This window comes from Ochotona curzoniae, unplaced genomic scaffold (genome assembly GCF_017591425.1).
Source record: "Ochotona curzoniae isolate NIBS_2020 unplaced genomic scaffold, NIBS_Ocur_1.0 scaffold_1037, whole genome shotgun sequence".
Lineage (NCBI taxonomy): Eukaryota > Metazoa > Chordata > Mammalia > Lagomorpha > Ochotonidae > Ochotona > Ochotona curzoniae.
Window position 1 is genome coordinate 23479685 of NW_024467083.1, and position 16707 is coordinate 23496391.

Genomic DNA, 16707 nt, shown 5'->3' on the forward strand with positions numbered 1-16707 from the left:
CAGGTTAGAGCTTCAAGCTGTGGCTGAACATTGAGCCTTGCCCACGGAGCTGTGGCTTCCAGGACCTTCCCTGTACTCACCACCACTGGTCTTATTTCTCTTCTGCTAGCCTTTAGATCTCTCTAGGTTCTGCCTGGCTGGCCAGTTTCTTCCCTGTCCCTCCACTCAAACTCCTTAAAACTCAGCCCCCAGACTCCAGCTGGCTAAAGACTCTCCTTAGCATCCCCTCAGCTCTCGTCCCCACTTCTCAGGATTGCTCACACTGCATGTGAGGATATCAAGCTTTAGCAACTAGGTGGTTAAGAAGCACCAGATAGAAACCCTAGGGATAAATACTTGGAATAGGAGCATCTGTCTTCAAAGAAGAACCCATCCTGCTTATTAGGAAAGAGAAATTTTAAAAAATAGGTGTACACATCAGGACAGATTTGAAAACTGTCCAAAGTCATGTACTAATAAAGTGATAAGAAGACTTGACCTTGAGTTCTTTCCAACAACCTTTCATAGATGCCAGCAACACACATTCACAGGAAAGCACTGTCATATGAAGGGTTTTCCATGCATCTAGGTATCATACAAAAGGCTGTTATATGAACAGATGCCTTTAATGACATCTAAGCCTGCATCCACCCTCCTCTTTTCAGCTGGCAATGTTGATATGCGATCAAAAAGCCTGGCTCTGTTGTTTTGCACTAAAGCAGATGAACTAGACAAGAATAATTTTATTAAGGATCTATCAGCTAAGAGTTGAATTACAAGCTACATTGTAAAGTATATTCATGTAGAAAAAATTTTAAAATATCATTAGTGATTTCAACAATGCTGGCCCAGGCTGAACATCTGAATGAGCTCAATGGAAAGTTGTAAGGCCTCTGTGAAATAGTATGCTGACAGGGTTTATTAGCTTAAAAGCAAAACTCCAGCCTTTAAAATGAAGCTGAAAGAGCTTACTGGTAATTTTATAGTTTAGATGTGAAGAATAATTAGTAAGACTAGTAGAACAGTGTTTGTGTATTCTCAAAGGAAAGCTTTATTATAGTTTTTGAAACATGATAATATGAAAATTAGTTTGCTTTGTCACAAGGAATTCAGCTTACCACAAGGAATGTGAACATTATAACTTTTTAAAATTTTTTTATTTTGCATGATATAGCTTCCCCTTCCACCTTCCACATTCCCACTTTCTCCCATTGTTGTCTCCTATATTATAACAATAGTATAGTCCTTTAGCAACAGTCACAAGTCCATCATTCTGCTATTAAGTGTATCATGACATTGTAGGCATCCTATTGTCAAGATATATTTAAGTTTCATTGGCAATCTGTCTTTTACTCAGGAGTTGAGATGCATACAACTATGTATCTTCACTTCATGGATTTCTTGCCTCCATTATACAGTTGCTCTAGAGAAATACATGTATATACATATTTACCTACAAATCTACTGTTCTGTATTTTGTATGAAGTTTGCCTTATATCAAAGACAATATCTATGTTCACCCTCTTGAGACTGGCTTATTTCTGTGAATATAATGAACTCTAGTTGGTACCATTTTGTTGCAAATGGTAGAACATTCTATCTTTTAGTGGAAAGCAAGAATCATCGGATTGAAAGAATGCTCACGCCCTTGAAGGATAATTTCAAGACTGAAGCATCTAAATTATGTCCAGTGTCAAGAAAAGAATGTTCAACAATCAAAGAAAAATCAGTTTGTGCTGTTCATCCATTTGCCACCATCCATATGTGTGAATCTCTTATCAATGGTGAACATCAAGAACTGAAGAGTTAGGTCATCATTTAAAATATTGATCAGGAATTGCATTTTAAATCCACAATCTAATACAAAAATATGTGTTATAGAAGCAAATATGAGATTTTGATCCAAAATCTAAGAATATTTTACCTCAAAATCAGTTACAGTAAAACATGTGATGCATTTCCTGCTAGTTTGTATTTTTTTATTATATTATAATGAAAGCTAAATAAACTGAAATCCCTTCTAGTTTATTCTGCCCCAGTTGTGTACTGTAGAGCATTATAATATTTTATGTATGTTGGGGAACTGAAAAAATTCACAAATTCTTGAAAGCATAGCCCAGGGGCTGGCTCTGTGCATAGCATGTCAAGTCATTGCTTGCAGCTCTGGCATAACATGTGGGTACTGATTCAAGTCTGGGCTGCTCCACTTCTAACCCAGTTCCTTGATAATGGTCTGGGAAAGCCGCAGAGGATGACCCAAGGCTTTTGGCCCTGCCATCCTGATGGGAGACTTAGAAGAAGAGCCTGGCTTCTGATCAGCCCAATTTTTAGCTACTAAGACCTTTTAGGAAGTGAACCAGTGAACAAAGGATCTCTCTCTCTTTCTCTTTTTCTCTCTCTAACTTTGCCTTTCAAATAAATAATTTTTTAAAAAAAGTATATAATATAGCAATTAAGTGTTCTAACTCAAAATTCTGATTTGTGAGATTTCAATCTTGGCTCCATTATCTTACTGGGTGGGTGAGTTCATCAGTCCTTTTTGTCCCCTACTTTTCATTATCATTGCAATGTAGATGATGATGTCAGCTACTTACAGGAATGCAGGAATACAATTATGGTGGCTGTAATGCTCCTAGCTTAGACCCTGCCATATGATATGTGTTCCATTCAGTGGAGTGAAGCTTGGTGGTATAGGACAGAAGAAGGAAGACATTGAACAATATGCTCTTTCTCCTCATCTTGCCTTGTCTCAATCTTGACCTGTCATGTTGAGTTTAGTGAGGGAGGGGGAAAATCATGTAAGATGAAAACAATGCGAGAGGAACTGGCAAGTGAAAAGGAAAATGGAAGGAAAGGAAACAAAGAGGACAAAGTAGAAGGGGCAGAAATATCCCAGAGTATCCAATATGGACTTCGGGAAAATTGCTCAAGCAAGAGCTGGGCAGCACCCTGTCTGCCAGTTTTCCCTGACACAGTGATGTTAACCATTGTTGATGAAGATTTTCAGGAGGCAAATGAGAAGAGATTTAAGTCGGGGCATGGAAGAAAGAAAATGAATGTGTTGTTAATGAGGAGTCAGGATGCTAGCAGACAGATTGAGTAAAGGAACGGTTTTGCCAACAATTTCAAAATATTTGGGGGTTTCTAGGAAATTTTCCAAGTAGCCCACATTTGCACCACCTACACATAAGAATGTTACCAGATTCTATTTCATAGTTAAACCTACCTCCTCTAATTCTTTCTCCCCAACAAGGTTGAAAAACCAGGCAAAATCTGAATGCTTTGCAGTACACAACACAGAATGCCAAGGTGAGGTTACCTGTGCCAGATGTGACTGCAGCACCCAACCAGCACACGTGAAAACCAGGAAGGGAGGGGCAGAGCTGGTAGGGGAATAAGGGGTGGTTCCCTTGCTGGACAGCTACTCCCGCTAGAGAGCATGAGCTGGGATGGGGACAAACCAAACTAAGCAGGGCTACAGCACCTGTACGCCTCATGTGGACCAGATCAGGGAAAAGCCAGGATGGGCAGATTATTCCTACTGGTGCAAAGATAATTTAGAGTGGATGGGGGTTGTTGGGGCTTAGCTGCAGCAGAAGCTGGCACTAGGGGCTAATACTGTCAAGTCTAACCACAGAACCACCTGGAGAGTGCACAATCTGGGAGTGAGAGAGACCTGGGAGGGAAACAGTGGGCTCCTTCCTCTTGGGTTACCACTCCCATGGGAGGGGGAAAAAAAAAACTAGGACAGGGGCTGGAGTGGCTAGACAGAGAGGCACTCAACAATATCCGTGAGGGCTGAATAATTGAGCTGGTTAGATGGATCTAAGCTTCAATACCCTTCAACATGTACCAGAGCCAAATTGGATATGGGACAGACTGGACTAGTCTGCTACACATACTGGCAAACCAGGGAGTGGGCCTGGTGGGGGTTATTGTGGGTCGCTCAGACTAGGCTGCAGCTCCCACTGGTTTGTGTGAAGGCTGAGTGTGTATGGGGCAGAACCAGGCCGGACTATAACACCCATTGTTCCAGTGGAAGTCAGGGCTGAGAACAAAACCAATCCAGCGATTGCAACCACCAGCTGATCGGGGCAATGGACTGTGCTGGGCCCTATACTTGCTAGTACATACAAGAATCTGGTCTGGGAACACCTCAAAGTTTTTTGGGGGCTCTCCCCAATCAAAATGGCAGACTCAGAACCCTAACCGAGAAAAGATGAAAGACAGGTCAATCCACCACCTCAGCTATATGTTGGCAGCGAAACACTGGACAAATGGAGACTCTATGGTGGACTATGTCAATCAGTGGATTCTTCAACAACCTCATCATGCCTGGAGTGGCGGGAATGGCAGCGATTCATGGTTGGTGAACTATCAAAACCACTTGAGCAAGGATCTCAGAGCATGTCCCACATCCGGGAACCTGGGTTGGTGGGAGACTAGCTGGGGCTTCTCCCTCGATATTCCCTTTACCTTAGATATATGAATTTTTTAAAAAAAGAAAACTAAACAAGTTCACAGCTATTATTATGACTAGAATATAATATATTTTGAGCAAAGAAAAAAAACTATATGAAATTCAAGCCTTAAAAAAAAAAATCTGAATGCTTTGGCAGCCTGGGCAGTTTTAAAAAATGTGCTCCAGCAATTGCCCTTCCTGGCACCTGTTCCTGACTCCCCCACCCCACCACCATGCTCTCAGCCATGCAGGGACCATGGTAATGCTGTGAGACATCCTTGTGCCCACCCAAACCTGGTCACAAAGCTTTAACAGAGAATGTGCCCAGGAGTGTGACTGCTAGGAAGCAGGCAGCCTTGGTGGACAGTGAGGAGCTTACCAGCAATTTTCATGTTGTATAGCAGCTGCTATGTTCATCTTTGCCCAGATTTTCCTCCAACACTTTCCAATTAACCGGGAAACACCCTCCTGCTGGTGACCCCAGTAGCTGCCAGGGTTAGGGAGAGAGCCTCATGGTCATCTCATCTTGGAGGAAACTCCCACCAGGAGCAGACAGGGAAAAAAAATGCAGGAAGGGTTTTTATCTCTTCTCTCAATATTCACCCCACCCCAAGGCCAGGCGATCCTAATGGACTTTCAGCTCCCCTTGCCTGTTTTGCAAAATGTGCCTGTGTATCTCCCTGCATAGATCACAAGAAGAATTGTAATTAATCTCTGTTCTACCCAGCAACAGGTGTTGAAGCGCCATCCTGGAACACCGACAAGGCGGAGCAGACACTTGACTTACATTCTGAGTCTGCGCTCTTGAAGAAGCCAACCAGCTTGATCTGGTCCTCGATGCGTTCAAAGGCTTGCACTTCCAGTTTGCTGTTGATGATCTCCACGGGGTCCTCAATGAGCTGAACTCCCACACGAAAGAATGTTTGAGTAAGAAAACTCTGCCTTCCTCAATGGGGAAACAGACTGCTTCACAGGGAAATTGTCAGGGAACACCTAGTTGGTGCCTCAAGCATCCATCCCACCTCCCTCCAGAAGGATACAGTTTGAGGAACTATTCTTAGCAGCAGAATGATTTGTCTCGGTGCAATTCTATTGCTCCTGCCAGTTTTTAAAACATTGATTTGTAATTTTAAATTGATAAATTATAGTAGTATATGTTTATAGGATAAAATGGTGGTATAATGAATGGATTCAATGGGGCACAATAAAATCAAGATAATTAACATATCAATCATCTCAAATATTTTCATTTTTTATGGCGAAAGTAGTTGAAACTTACTTTTCGCAGTTCTGAAAGGCACATTTTTATTCATCATATTCAGCATGTTGTGCAATACATCTCAAAGAAACCTTATTCCTTCTGTTTAACTGAAGCTTTATACCCTATGACCATCATTATTTCATTCATATCACCTCCGACTTTTAGTCTCTGGCACGTACCATCCTATTCTGCTACTTCAGTCTCTGAGTCTCGCTGCTTTAGACTACAGATGTTAAAGAATTAAGAACATCTAGATTTTCTTTTCTGTGCCTGGCTTACCTCACTTAGTATGGTATTTTGTAGTTCCATCCATATCATTACAAATGACAAAAATGTTTCCTAAAGCAGAATCGTATTCTATGGTGTGTTTGTGTACAGTGTGTATATATGTGTGTTCATCTGTTGATGAACATTCAGGCTAATTCCATAACTTCTCTTGGTTTAGAAATGAGCAAGTGACCCAATTTTGAACCAGTGAGGAAAGATTTGCTGAGAAAGTTCTTTACTCTTCAGAGAGCCCTAGGAAGCCCAGTTTGTTTGTTCTTCTCCTTGGATACAGATGAAGAAATGTGATGTGTCTTGCTGCTGGCCACTTTGTCAAGAACTTGAGAACAGTCAGCTTGAGGACAAAGACATCATACTAAAAATAGAATTGTCTATGGTTACAGAGAAAACCAGAGCTAGAGTCCTAATGTGATCCAACCGAAAATTTGCCTTCACTCTGGTTTCCCATGTTTATAGGTCAAACCCATTGTTTATTATCTGAAGCAATGTGAGTCCCAATTCCAGCTCCTCTGCCCAGCAGGTAAAGTTGAGGCTATGTCCTATTATCCCAGAGTCGTTCTATTGCCTCTTAACTCTTTCAGGATTTGTGAGTGTAGGTCCATGAGGGGGCCAAACAAAAACAATGTATATGTTTTTAGGTGGGAAATAACCTTCAATTTACTTTTAATCTCTCTGCGTTTTCAGACTGTGGAGTGAAAGCAATAGCCCACTGGGTACACTTGGTAGCAAAGGAATTATCGTGTGGATGTGCAGCAGAAATAGAGAAATGTAAATTCAAAAGTGCCTAACTTCGCAGCTGTCATTGAAAGTGTGTGTTTAACTATGGGTAAAGTATTTTATGGAGCTTGCTCCTTTTTAAACTGAGCACATGAACCTGAGTGTGTGGTGCCTTTGTGACTTAGAGTTGAGTGTGATGTTGGAGTTTTTAGCCCTGCCTCTTCTTTATATTGTTCTGAGGGCAACTTGGGGTGACTTGATAATAGGTACTCCTGACTCCCCTCTCTCTTTGCCTCCATATTTTCTCACATTTTCCAGTTCCTCTTCAACAAGAGCAAAGCCAGGGGAATTTCAGTGGGCGTCTATGAATAGTTGGGAAGAGAATTAACAGGCTAGCATTCCAGGATCCCAATGAATGACTCTCTGGCCAGATTGGCAATAGTTCCCAGGTGACTGGAGGGCCAGCTTACCAGCAGAAGTAGACAACTCTGTTATATAGGTACTACTTAATGGCACAACCAAAGAATCCTACTTCAGACCTTATCAGGTTCTATAGTTTCTCTGTCCTTGCTATGGGGTTTTATCTTTCCCTGTATTTGAGCCCAGACAGCCCTGTTCAAGTCCAATGTATACACAAGTGCTTACATCCAACAGAAACTCCACCAAGACATCAGCTGCAAACTCGCCGTCAAACTCAATTGTACGATCACCTTTAAGAATGTACAGGCTTCCTTCTTCATTGAAACCTGGAAAAAACAAAGAGGTCCAAAGGTAATGTTATCCTATTGTAGAAACAGCCACCATGTTGGCCAAGGTGTGGCTTACAGTCCCTGGGTGATAGTGGGTTAGACCAACTAGCGTTAATCCAATGACTCAATCTCTTGAAGCAACACTTGTGAAGTGCTCCTAGAGTAGACATTTAACTGGGAGATAGCCAAGAAATAAAAATTCCAACTGAATTTTAGCTTGAGAACAAAATTCATTCTTTATCCCATCATTATTTTAGTTTTCAAAAATACCTTCTGATTCAAAAATCTTTAATACCCATTGCCCACCCGACTCCTTAGCCTGCATTCAAGTGCCTCCGCTATTCAGTTCCCACAGACTCTTGTCTTCTCTCGAGTAGATCCGCATTCCTGAGAACTGCTCCCAAGTCCCTTGTACCTCTTGCTCCCTGCCGACTCAAGAAGAGGATGGGAAGCACAGTTATCTACACTCATGTTCTCCTTTCTCTTCTCGTTGCCATGGTGCCCAGTCCTGTTTGACTCTCTCCTCAGAAGTCAGTGTAAGACTCATTTGCCTGAGAAGATCATGTCCCCCTCACCAGGCTCATGCCCCATCTGATCTTCCCTCATCTCCATTTGCACTTTAACAGTAAGCAGTGCCTTGCACAGAACTAGGAAACATTAATGGCACTGTAGGTGGTCAGAACAAGCAGCTTGCTTTCCTGTTCTAGTAGAATTCTACATGCTGTTTACTCTGTTAACTAACAGATACTTTAAGGGCAGTTTCTGCATCTCACCCTTTCCATTGAGAAGGACCGTGGTATAACATTGCATACTTTACCAATTGCTTGATGAAAAACTATATCCTCTCCCCCTACTCCCAGGAATGCTAAATAGCTGAGGCAGGCATATTTTGTCGCACTGCGTGGTATCCTTCATTTCTTAGATTAATTGTTTTCAAACTCTATTAACAGGACAATGCTTTTGGCAAATAAAATTTCTCTGCAGAACCTCCAGGGACAGGAGGGCTGGACTGCTGCCTGCTGACCTGAGGCACACCCCAAGAAGCGTGGGCATGTAGCTCCTGGCTGTTAGTAAAGTGAAAAAAGTACAGTGCCACACAGTCTAGAAGTCTGCCATGGCTGACCTCAACTTCAGCCAGCATCCTGCTTTAGGAGTTTGCCCTGGGTTGAGACCAGTTGAAAGGCTATTGTACCAGTTCTGGTACAAACTGATAGAATTCAAATAAAGGAAAATAAAAGAAGAGATGAAGATGCAGGAGCAGATTCACCAAATGTATTCTCTGTCTTGGGAACTCCAAGAATCAAATAGCCAGAAGGAACCTGGCTCAATTCCTGCAAATTCAGCTTGGGTAAGAGTTTATTTGGTTGAGCCAAATTCTATCATGTCCTTCTTGGGCCAATCTTCTAAGCCCAACTTGTCCTCCATTAATTTGTAGAACACTGGAACATTAGCAGTTTCTTTTAACAATGCTTACTGGAAATTATTCCAAATTCAATTGCTCATTGAAAACAGTGGAAAGTAATCTTACAGGTGGTGGAGGGATGAGTTAGGACTCACCAGGCTGTTTTTGACTGTAGGGCAACAGTTGAGCATTCTCTGAGCCCATGTTCAAGGGGAAAATATTTCTTATTATGTCTCCAGAAAAAAAAATCTCAGACAATGTTAATAATTCATGATCATAAAATGATCTTCTTTGTGTCTAAACTGGTCTCCTATAATTTAATTTTAAAAATTACTGGTTTTCATGGAAATAAAATAAGAAACAGTTGCTTGTAATTTTCTAGGGTAATGACTTTCATGTACCTGAAGGTATTTATTGAACCATCACTAATCTTTTTTTCTGTGCTTGCTACTCCAAATCCAATTAACCTTTCTTCAAAGGTCCTGTTTTATAACCTCTTGCTATTTTTTAATAGTCATTCTTCACTGATCATGCAGAAAAAGCCAAATGGACAGTATACATGTGTGGGAGCTTAGAAACCAGGGGAGTTGCCTACATTCACCTTCCTTGGGAATACAAGAAGGGTAAGAATCTTAATGTGCATTTGCCCTTGAGCATGATAAAGTGACATAAGAGATTACAACTTCCAGTACATACTCATTTAACCATATCTCACCTCTCATCCATGATGAGAAGAGCCACGCTGAAATTTAGAACCTCTGGGGCCCTGGGTCATGGCTGTTCATGCTGTCTTTTGTTTTCTGCTCTAGCTTCAAAGCAAAGAAATAACAGGTGATGGGAGAAGACTTTAATTCAGAGAGATTACCATGGTGGTGCTATTGAGAATTGGCCTTGATTTAGCCTCCTTCAGCAGCTGAAATTAAGACTTGAATATTTAAGTTCAGTCTTCTAGGAAAAAACCCTTCCTCTATGTAAAGATACAAAATCTATTACAAGAGTGCTGTGAAATGATTCAGTGGATCAATATTTACTTCTGTGAAATGATCCCTGAACTCAAGCGAAATGCATGTGGTATCATTTTATATATACTTAAAAGTAGTACAGTTACCATGCAAGAAGAAATGCATAGGTATTTTATTATAATATGTACTTGTCTTTTCCAGATAAATCTCAGAAATCCCACTTACCCAGTTTCTTTGCAAGCTTGGCTTCTTTCTTGGCATCCACCATCACAAAACCAATATCTCTGTGTTCCAGGACCTGGGCCACCAGCTGGAGGGACAAATAAGAGGATACATGGACTGAGGACAGAGAGATGGCAGGAAACAGCACAGGATTCTGGGTGGATACATCAAAAGGAGGCTTTTTCTGCATCCTTCCTGTTATTCTGTGACCAACCCAAGCAGCAGAGGGAGGGGATGGTGCTTCTTATTTGTCCCCTCCAGATGCAGCCAAGTGCCGGGAAGCAAGGAAAGAAAATCTGAGGGACAGACATATATGACTTGATATGTAAAGTTTCAAATGCACTATCACATATCTTTTACTTCTCTAAGGAAATAGATGAAATATGGACTGAAAGAAAGAATTAGGAAGGAAGTAGAGTACTGGAACATCCATTGGTAAAGGGCAAGAGGCTTGGAGTTCTCCAGTTTTCAGTGACCCTGGGGTGGAGCCAGGAGGGCCTTAGAATGGAAGGAACCCATAGCACCAACATCCAAGGTAATCATGAAGTTCCCACCGAGCTCCTAGAGGAGGTAGGTCCATTGTGCACATCTGGCAGTAGACCTGAGACGGCCTCCTATAGTTTCCTATAGCTCTTGCAGAGGAAGAAGGGGAAGAATAGGGTTGGGGGAACATCACTACCCAAAGGTGAGAAGGTTACAGCAGTATTCCAGATGGACAGATGGCAGAAACCTGCTCCAGGTAGACATCAGCATGAAATTGAAACCATATTAGGCTTCCTAAAACTCAGCTGTGAGCAAGCAGGAAAACTCAATTGCTCGATATTAAATTCTTGCCATCTGGATGAATGTGGGCTTCAAACAGAAGGATGGAGAAATTACCAGAGAGATCAGGAAATGTTAATGCCATGGTGCTTTAGTTACCTAAAATAAACAAACAAATAAATAAAATGAAAGATTGTGACTGGCATTGTGGTAAAGTGAGTTAAGTTGTCATTTGCAGTGCTACCTTCCCATAGGATTGTCAGCTGAGGTCCTGGCTGTTTGACTTCTGAGTCAACTCCCTGGTAATGCATCTGGGAAAGCAGTAGAAGGGGGTCAAAGTACTTGAGCTCCTGACATCCAGATCTTGGCTTTGGCTTTGCCAAGTCCTGGATGTTACACTCATTTAGGGAGTAAACCAGCAGTTAAAAGATTGATGTCTCTCACTTTTTCTCAACTCCGCATTTCAAATAATAAACTTAAAAAAAATAATAAAATAGGGGTTAGTGTGGTAGAGTAGTGGGTAAAGCTGCTGCCTGCAACACAGGCATCCTGTATGCGTGCTGATGCAAGGCTCGTGGTTGCACTCCCAATTCAGCGCCCTACTAATGCTCCTGAGAAAGGAGTGAAGGATGGTCCAAGTGCTTGCGCCCCTGCACACATGTGGAGACCCAGAAGTGCTAGTCCCCTGGTTTCAGCCTGGCAGAGCCCCCACTGTTGTTGCCATTTGGCCTGTGAACCAGCCAAATGAAAAACTTTTTTCCCCCTCCCTCTCTTTCTCTAACTCTGCCTTTCAAATGAATAATTTTTTAAAAAAAGATTTATTTATCTTTATTGGAAAGGCTTATTTACAGAGAGAAGGATAGATAGAGAAAGAAAGATCTTCCATCCACTGGTTTACTCCTCAGATGGCCACATCAGCCAGAGCTGAGCCAATACAAAGATAGGAACATCTTCTGGGTTTCCCATATGAGTAGATAAATACATAGTTTTAAAAGATTTCTTATTTGGGTCCAGCGTGGTAGCCTAGTGGCTAAAGTCCTCGCCTTGCACATGCCAGGATCCCCTATGGATGCCAGTTCTAATCCCAGCAGCCCCGCTTCCCATCCAGCTCTCTGCTTGTAGCCTGGGAGGGCAGATGAGGACGGCCCAAAGCCTTGGAACCCTGCACCCATGTGGGAGACCTGGAGGAGGTTCCTGGCTTCGGATCAGCACAGTTCCAGCCATTGTGATCACTTGGGGAGTGAATCATTGGACGGAAGATCTTCCTCTCTGTCTCTCCTCCTCTCTGTATGTCTGACTTTACAATAAAAGTAAAAAATTTTTAAAAAAGATCATTTGTATATTTTATCCAGCTTCCATCATTAGTAAAATCTTGCAATATTATTATAATTGCAATAATATTATAAATTCAGGGGCAGGCATTATAATGCAATAATAGGTTAAGATGCTGCTTGCAGCACCAGCATCACGTTCTCAGAGTGCCTGATTCAAATCCAGATTGCTTTGTGCTACCAATCCAGCTTCTTGCTGATGTACCTGGAAGGTGGCAGAGGATGATCCAAGTACCTGGGTTCCTGCCACGCACATGAGATCCCAGGACGGAATTCCTGGCTCCTGGTTTCAACCTGGTTTCAGACTCCGTTGATGCAGGAATTTGGGAGTATATTGGAAGATGGAAAATTTCTCTCCCTCTCTGTCACTCTTTCTTTCAAGTAAACCTTTTTAAAAAAATATGGATTGAATACTGTATGTTTTATAGATGTTTATTTTGTTGAGACGTGCCTAGGTTGTTTCCAGTTTCCAGCCACTATGAATAGAGTTCATTAAAGTTCTACAAATAGGTTTTTAAGTATTAATTTTACTGGGATAAATGGTAAGAAGTACAATTTCTGAATTGCATTGTAGCTCCATGTTTATTTTAAAGGAAACGACCCAACTTTTCCAGGGTGACTGTTCTGTTTTTGTGTCCACAAGCACTGGGTGAGTGATCTCGTTTGTTCAGTATTTGGTGGTGTCATTTTTTTTTATTTTAGTTGTCCTCAGAGGTTTATGGTGATATCACATTTTAACTTACCTTTTCCTAAATGGCTAGTGATGTTAAATATTTTTCCTGTGCTTAACTATGGAGGATAGATTTTCATCTATATAATGCCTGTTCATATCCCTTGCCCATTTTTGTAATTGAATCACTTAATTGACTGATTTTGAGTTATTTAAATAGTCAGCCTTTTTGGACATATGGTTTATTAATATTTTCTCTCTTTTAGCCTCTTTTTGCTCTCTGAATGGAGTTTCTCACAAAGCAGAAGTTTTTAACTTTGATGAAATCCAAATTATCAATTTTTAAATTCATGGATTATGCTTTTTTAGATTAAACCCAAGAAGAACTCTTGGTCCAATTCTACATCCTGAAATTTTCCTGCTTTTTTTCTAAAGTTTTATAGTTTTACATTTAAGTCCAAGATCTATTTTGAGTTAAATTTTGTGTAAGGGATAAAATGAAGTTTTCTTCCCCCAAATAGTAGATGTCTAATTATTCCAATACCACTTTTGAAAAAAATCATCTTCAATTATTAAACTACTTTTGCAGCTTTGCCTGAAATCGGTTGGCATGTTTGTGTGAGTCTGTTTATGTTGTGTTCTATTGCATTGATCTCTGTGTCTGTTCCTTGTCAATACCACATAGTCTTGATTGTAGTAGCTACATAATGAGCCTTGAAAAATGGTAGGTTGTTCCTCCTACTTTATTTATTTTTACTTTTTAAAAAGATTTATTTATTTATTTGTTTATTGGAAAGTCAGATATTCAGAGAGGAGGAGAGACAGAGAGGAAGATCTTCCGTCCCATGATTCACTCCGAAGCCAGGATCCAGGAACTGCTTCTGGGCATCACACACGGGTGCAGGGTCCCAAAGCTTTGGGCTTTCTCTACTGCTTTCCCAGGCCACAAGCAGGGAGCTGGATGGGAAGTATAGCTGCTGGGATAAGAACCGGTGCCCATATGGGATCCTGGGCGCGTTCAAGGCGAGGACTTTAGCCGCTAGGCCACCCTACCGGGCCCATGTTTATTTATTTTTAAAGATTTATTTATTTTTATTGGAAATGCAGATTTACAGAGAGATGGAGAGATAAAGAGAAAGACCTCTATCCGTTGGTTCACTCCCCAAGTAGCTGCCACAGCCGGAGCTGAGCCAATCCAAAGCCAGGAGATGGGGCTTTTTCCCAGGTCTCCTAAGTGGGTGCAAGGTCTATAGGTTTTGGGTCACCCTGTACTGCTTTCCTAGGCCACAAGCAGGCAATCGGAAGGGAAGTGGAACAGCCGGGACACAAACCAGCACACATATGAGATACAGGTGCAAGCAAGGCAAGGACTTTAATCACTAGGCTACCACATCAGGCACCCTCCTACTTTATTATTTTTTTTTCTAAAATTTGCTTTAGCTGTGCTAGTTCTTCAGAATAGTCCTACTTATTTTTATGAAAAAAAATCTTACTAGGCTTGTGGTTGGAGTTACATTAAACTTGTCTATCAACCTGGGGAGAATGATACATTTACTATATTGATTCTTCTGGCTCATGAATATGATGTCTCTCCATCTATTTGATGTCATTTGATTTCTTTCATCAGCATTGTATAGCTTTCTTTTTTTTTCTTTTTTTATTATTTCATTTTATGACACAGTTTCATAGGCTCTGGGATTCCTCCAGCCCCTCTCCTAGCCCTCCCCATATATTGAATTCCTCCATATTGTTACAGTAGTACAGTTCATAACCAATCATGATTCCTTCATTGAGGGCATGGACCATGCAGAAAATCAGCATCTTATTGACCAGATAAATCCAATAGTTTCATTGGGAGACCATCCTTGGTCTGAAAGTAGAGCTGGCAGAATATCATCTCCTCCAATGAGATGTCACTATACAACTTCAACAACAGGAAGAACATGGAAATTAACAACATCATGAAGTTAATTAACATGGTACTGAGTGACCAATATGTTAGGAAAAGCAAGTTCTTAACCACATCCCGTAACTACTTCATTGACATCTCAATTTTAGTTTATATACAACCAGCTGCCATAAACCTTAAAATGGTTATAGGGTACTATTCAGCTGTCTTGTGTCTATTTTCATTTTTATATTTAGCAGCTTATAGTATTCAAGCATGATTTTTGCTGAACCTCATGAATTTTAGGATAGTCCAAACAGGCTTATAACTCTAACAAGCCATATATTAATGATTGAGGAGTAGATCAGTTTTAGGAGGAGTGTGCAAAGAAATCTTCAATACCTTAGTGAGGAGTATCTTTGTGTCCTACCTGGTAAGGTATATGGGGCTCCAGGCTGACCTTTTCCTGTCTGTTCTAAGCTTTCCTTGTCTCTCTGTCTATCTGATCAAATTTTGGGGGCTCCGGAATGATCCTTATGGTCATTGCAAGAGAGGGTGGGGATCCAAAGTTGGAACTAAGCAATGACCGGAGAAAGCTCCCCTCCCGAGTACCAAAGGAGGTTTATTGTTCTGTTTCTGAGGTCCACTCAGGGCTCCCCGCTATTGTTCTGATGACATTAGATCCTGTGAGGAAGGATCTGGGCATCTTCCATCCCATGTGGGAGATCCGAAAGGGAGTGGATGACCTCAGAGTTCTCGGCCTACAAGGGCACTCCAATTCCCTGTGATCTCCTTGGCAGTTGGGATACAGTCCTTGGAGCCCATGCTGATAGTCCTTGGTGAGGTACCAGTAGTCTCCAGGGTTAGAATACAAGCCTCCTCCTGTCCTCCTGTTCCACTCTGGGGTCCCCTCCTGCTCCGTGCATATTACCTCCTGTTAAGAGACTGTCAGGATTGCTCTTGGATCCCACTTATGTCTTTATAGTTTTTGCTAATGTCTAGTGCAGATTCAAGTCTACTGTCTGTAAGTTACCTGTTACAATCTTGATAGATTATATTTAACATCTTTCTCACACACTCTAAGAAGGTAGAAGATTTCTCTGCCCTCCCAACCCATCATTGCATAGTTTTCTACAGATTGAAAACTGGAATGAATTTTGTTAGATTTATACAAGGAACTTTAATTATATTTGAATTATAAGTGCCATTATATTTTAATTTTAGTGTGTACATATTTACTGCTAGTAGAGACATACACAATTGATATCTTAATTTTTATCTTGGATCTTTAAACCTTGTTGAACTCATTTGTTAGTTCCAAGAAGCTTGTGTTTTATTTATTTTTGAGTGTTTGGGATTTTCTGTGTAGGCTATCACGTCATCTTCAAGTAATTTCTTCCATTTCAATCTGTAGATTTCCTCATGTTTTCTTATTGCACAACAAGAACTCTCAGCATTATTCTGTATAAGAGCTGTAAGAGTCTCCTTTCTCTTGCTTCTTTGTTTCTTGCTCTAAGGGATTTGTATTCCCACTCAGTTCACTCAGTTCTGCTGTTTGGTCCAGATCCACTCAAGATTTCTTGCCCAGTTAGTAGGTTGACCCTAGGTCTACAACTCATACCGCAAGTCCCTCTACTTTCTGTTCTGTGGTTGTTTCTTTCATTTGCCCTTTCATATGGCTTCTTTCTCTTGTTCTCAGCATCTTTGGGATTCCCCTTAGATTTCCTTTCCCATTTAAATCTCCTGAGACCTCCCTTTCATTCTTCCCTCTCTGACCTTCTCATCTCTGACCTCCCTTTTCTCTCTTTTTTCTAGAGCTCTCAATCACTTTCTTTCTCCTAAAGCAAAGGACGTTGGGCAGAAGCTCACATGGCAGCCACAAGGAATGTCTTTGGTGATGAGAGGGTGGAGGTACAGGTAACAAATGCACACCCTCCCCAGTGCAGTTTTCTCTCTCCTTTCTTGGATGTTGGCTGGGTTTGGGAAAAGTTTAGGGTGAAAGCAACCACCACCACAA

The 16707-nt window shown here is 41.2% G+C and overlaps 1 protein-coding gene across 2 annotated transcripts in view; it reads right to left on the minus strand.

Moving 5' to 3' along the window:
* The window catches only part of CASQ2 (calsequestrin 2), a 67526-nt gene that overhangs the window by 29932 nt on the left and 20887 nt on the right, over window positions 1-16707 (minus strand). For both annotated transcript variants that reach the window (XM_040999014.1, XM_040999015.1), the window contains exons 2-4: window positions 10043-10127; window positions 7350-7450; window positions 5229-5340 (exon numbers count right to left, since the gene is read on the minus strand). In XM_040999014.1, the coding sequence (XP_040854948.1) occupies window positions 5229-5340; window positions 7350-7450; window positions 10043-10127 (298 nt within the window). The remainder of the gene's footprint in view (window positions 1-5228; window positions 5341-7349; window positions 7451-10042; window positions 10128-16707) is intronic.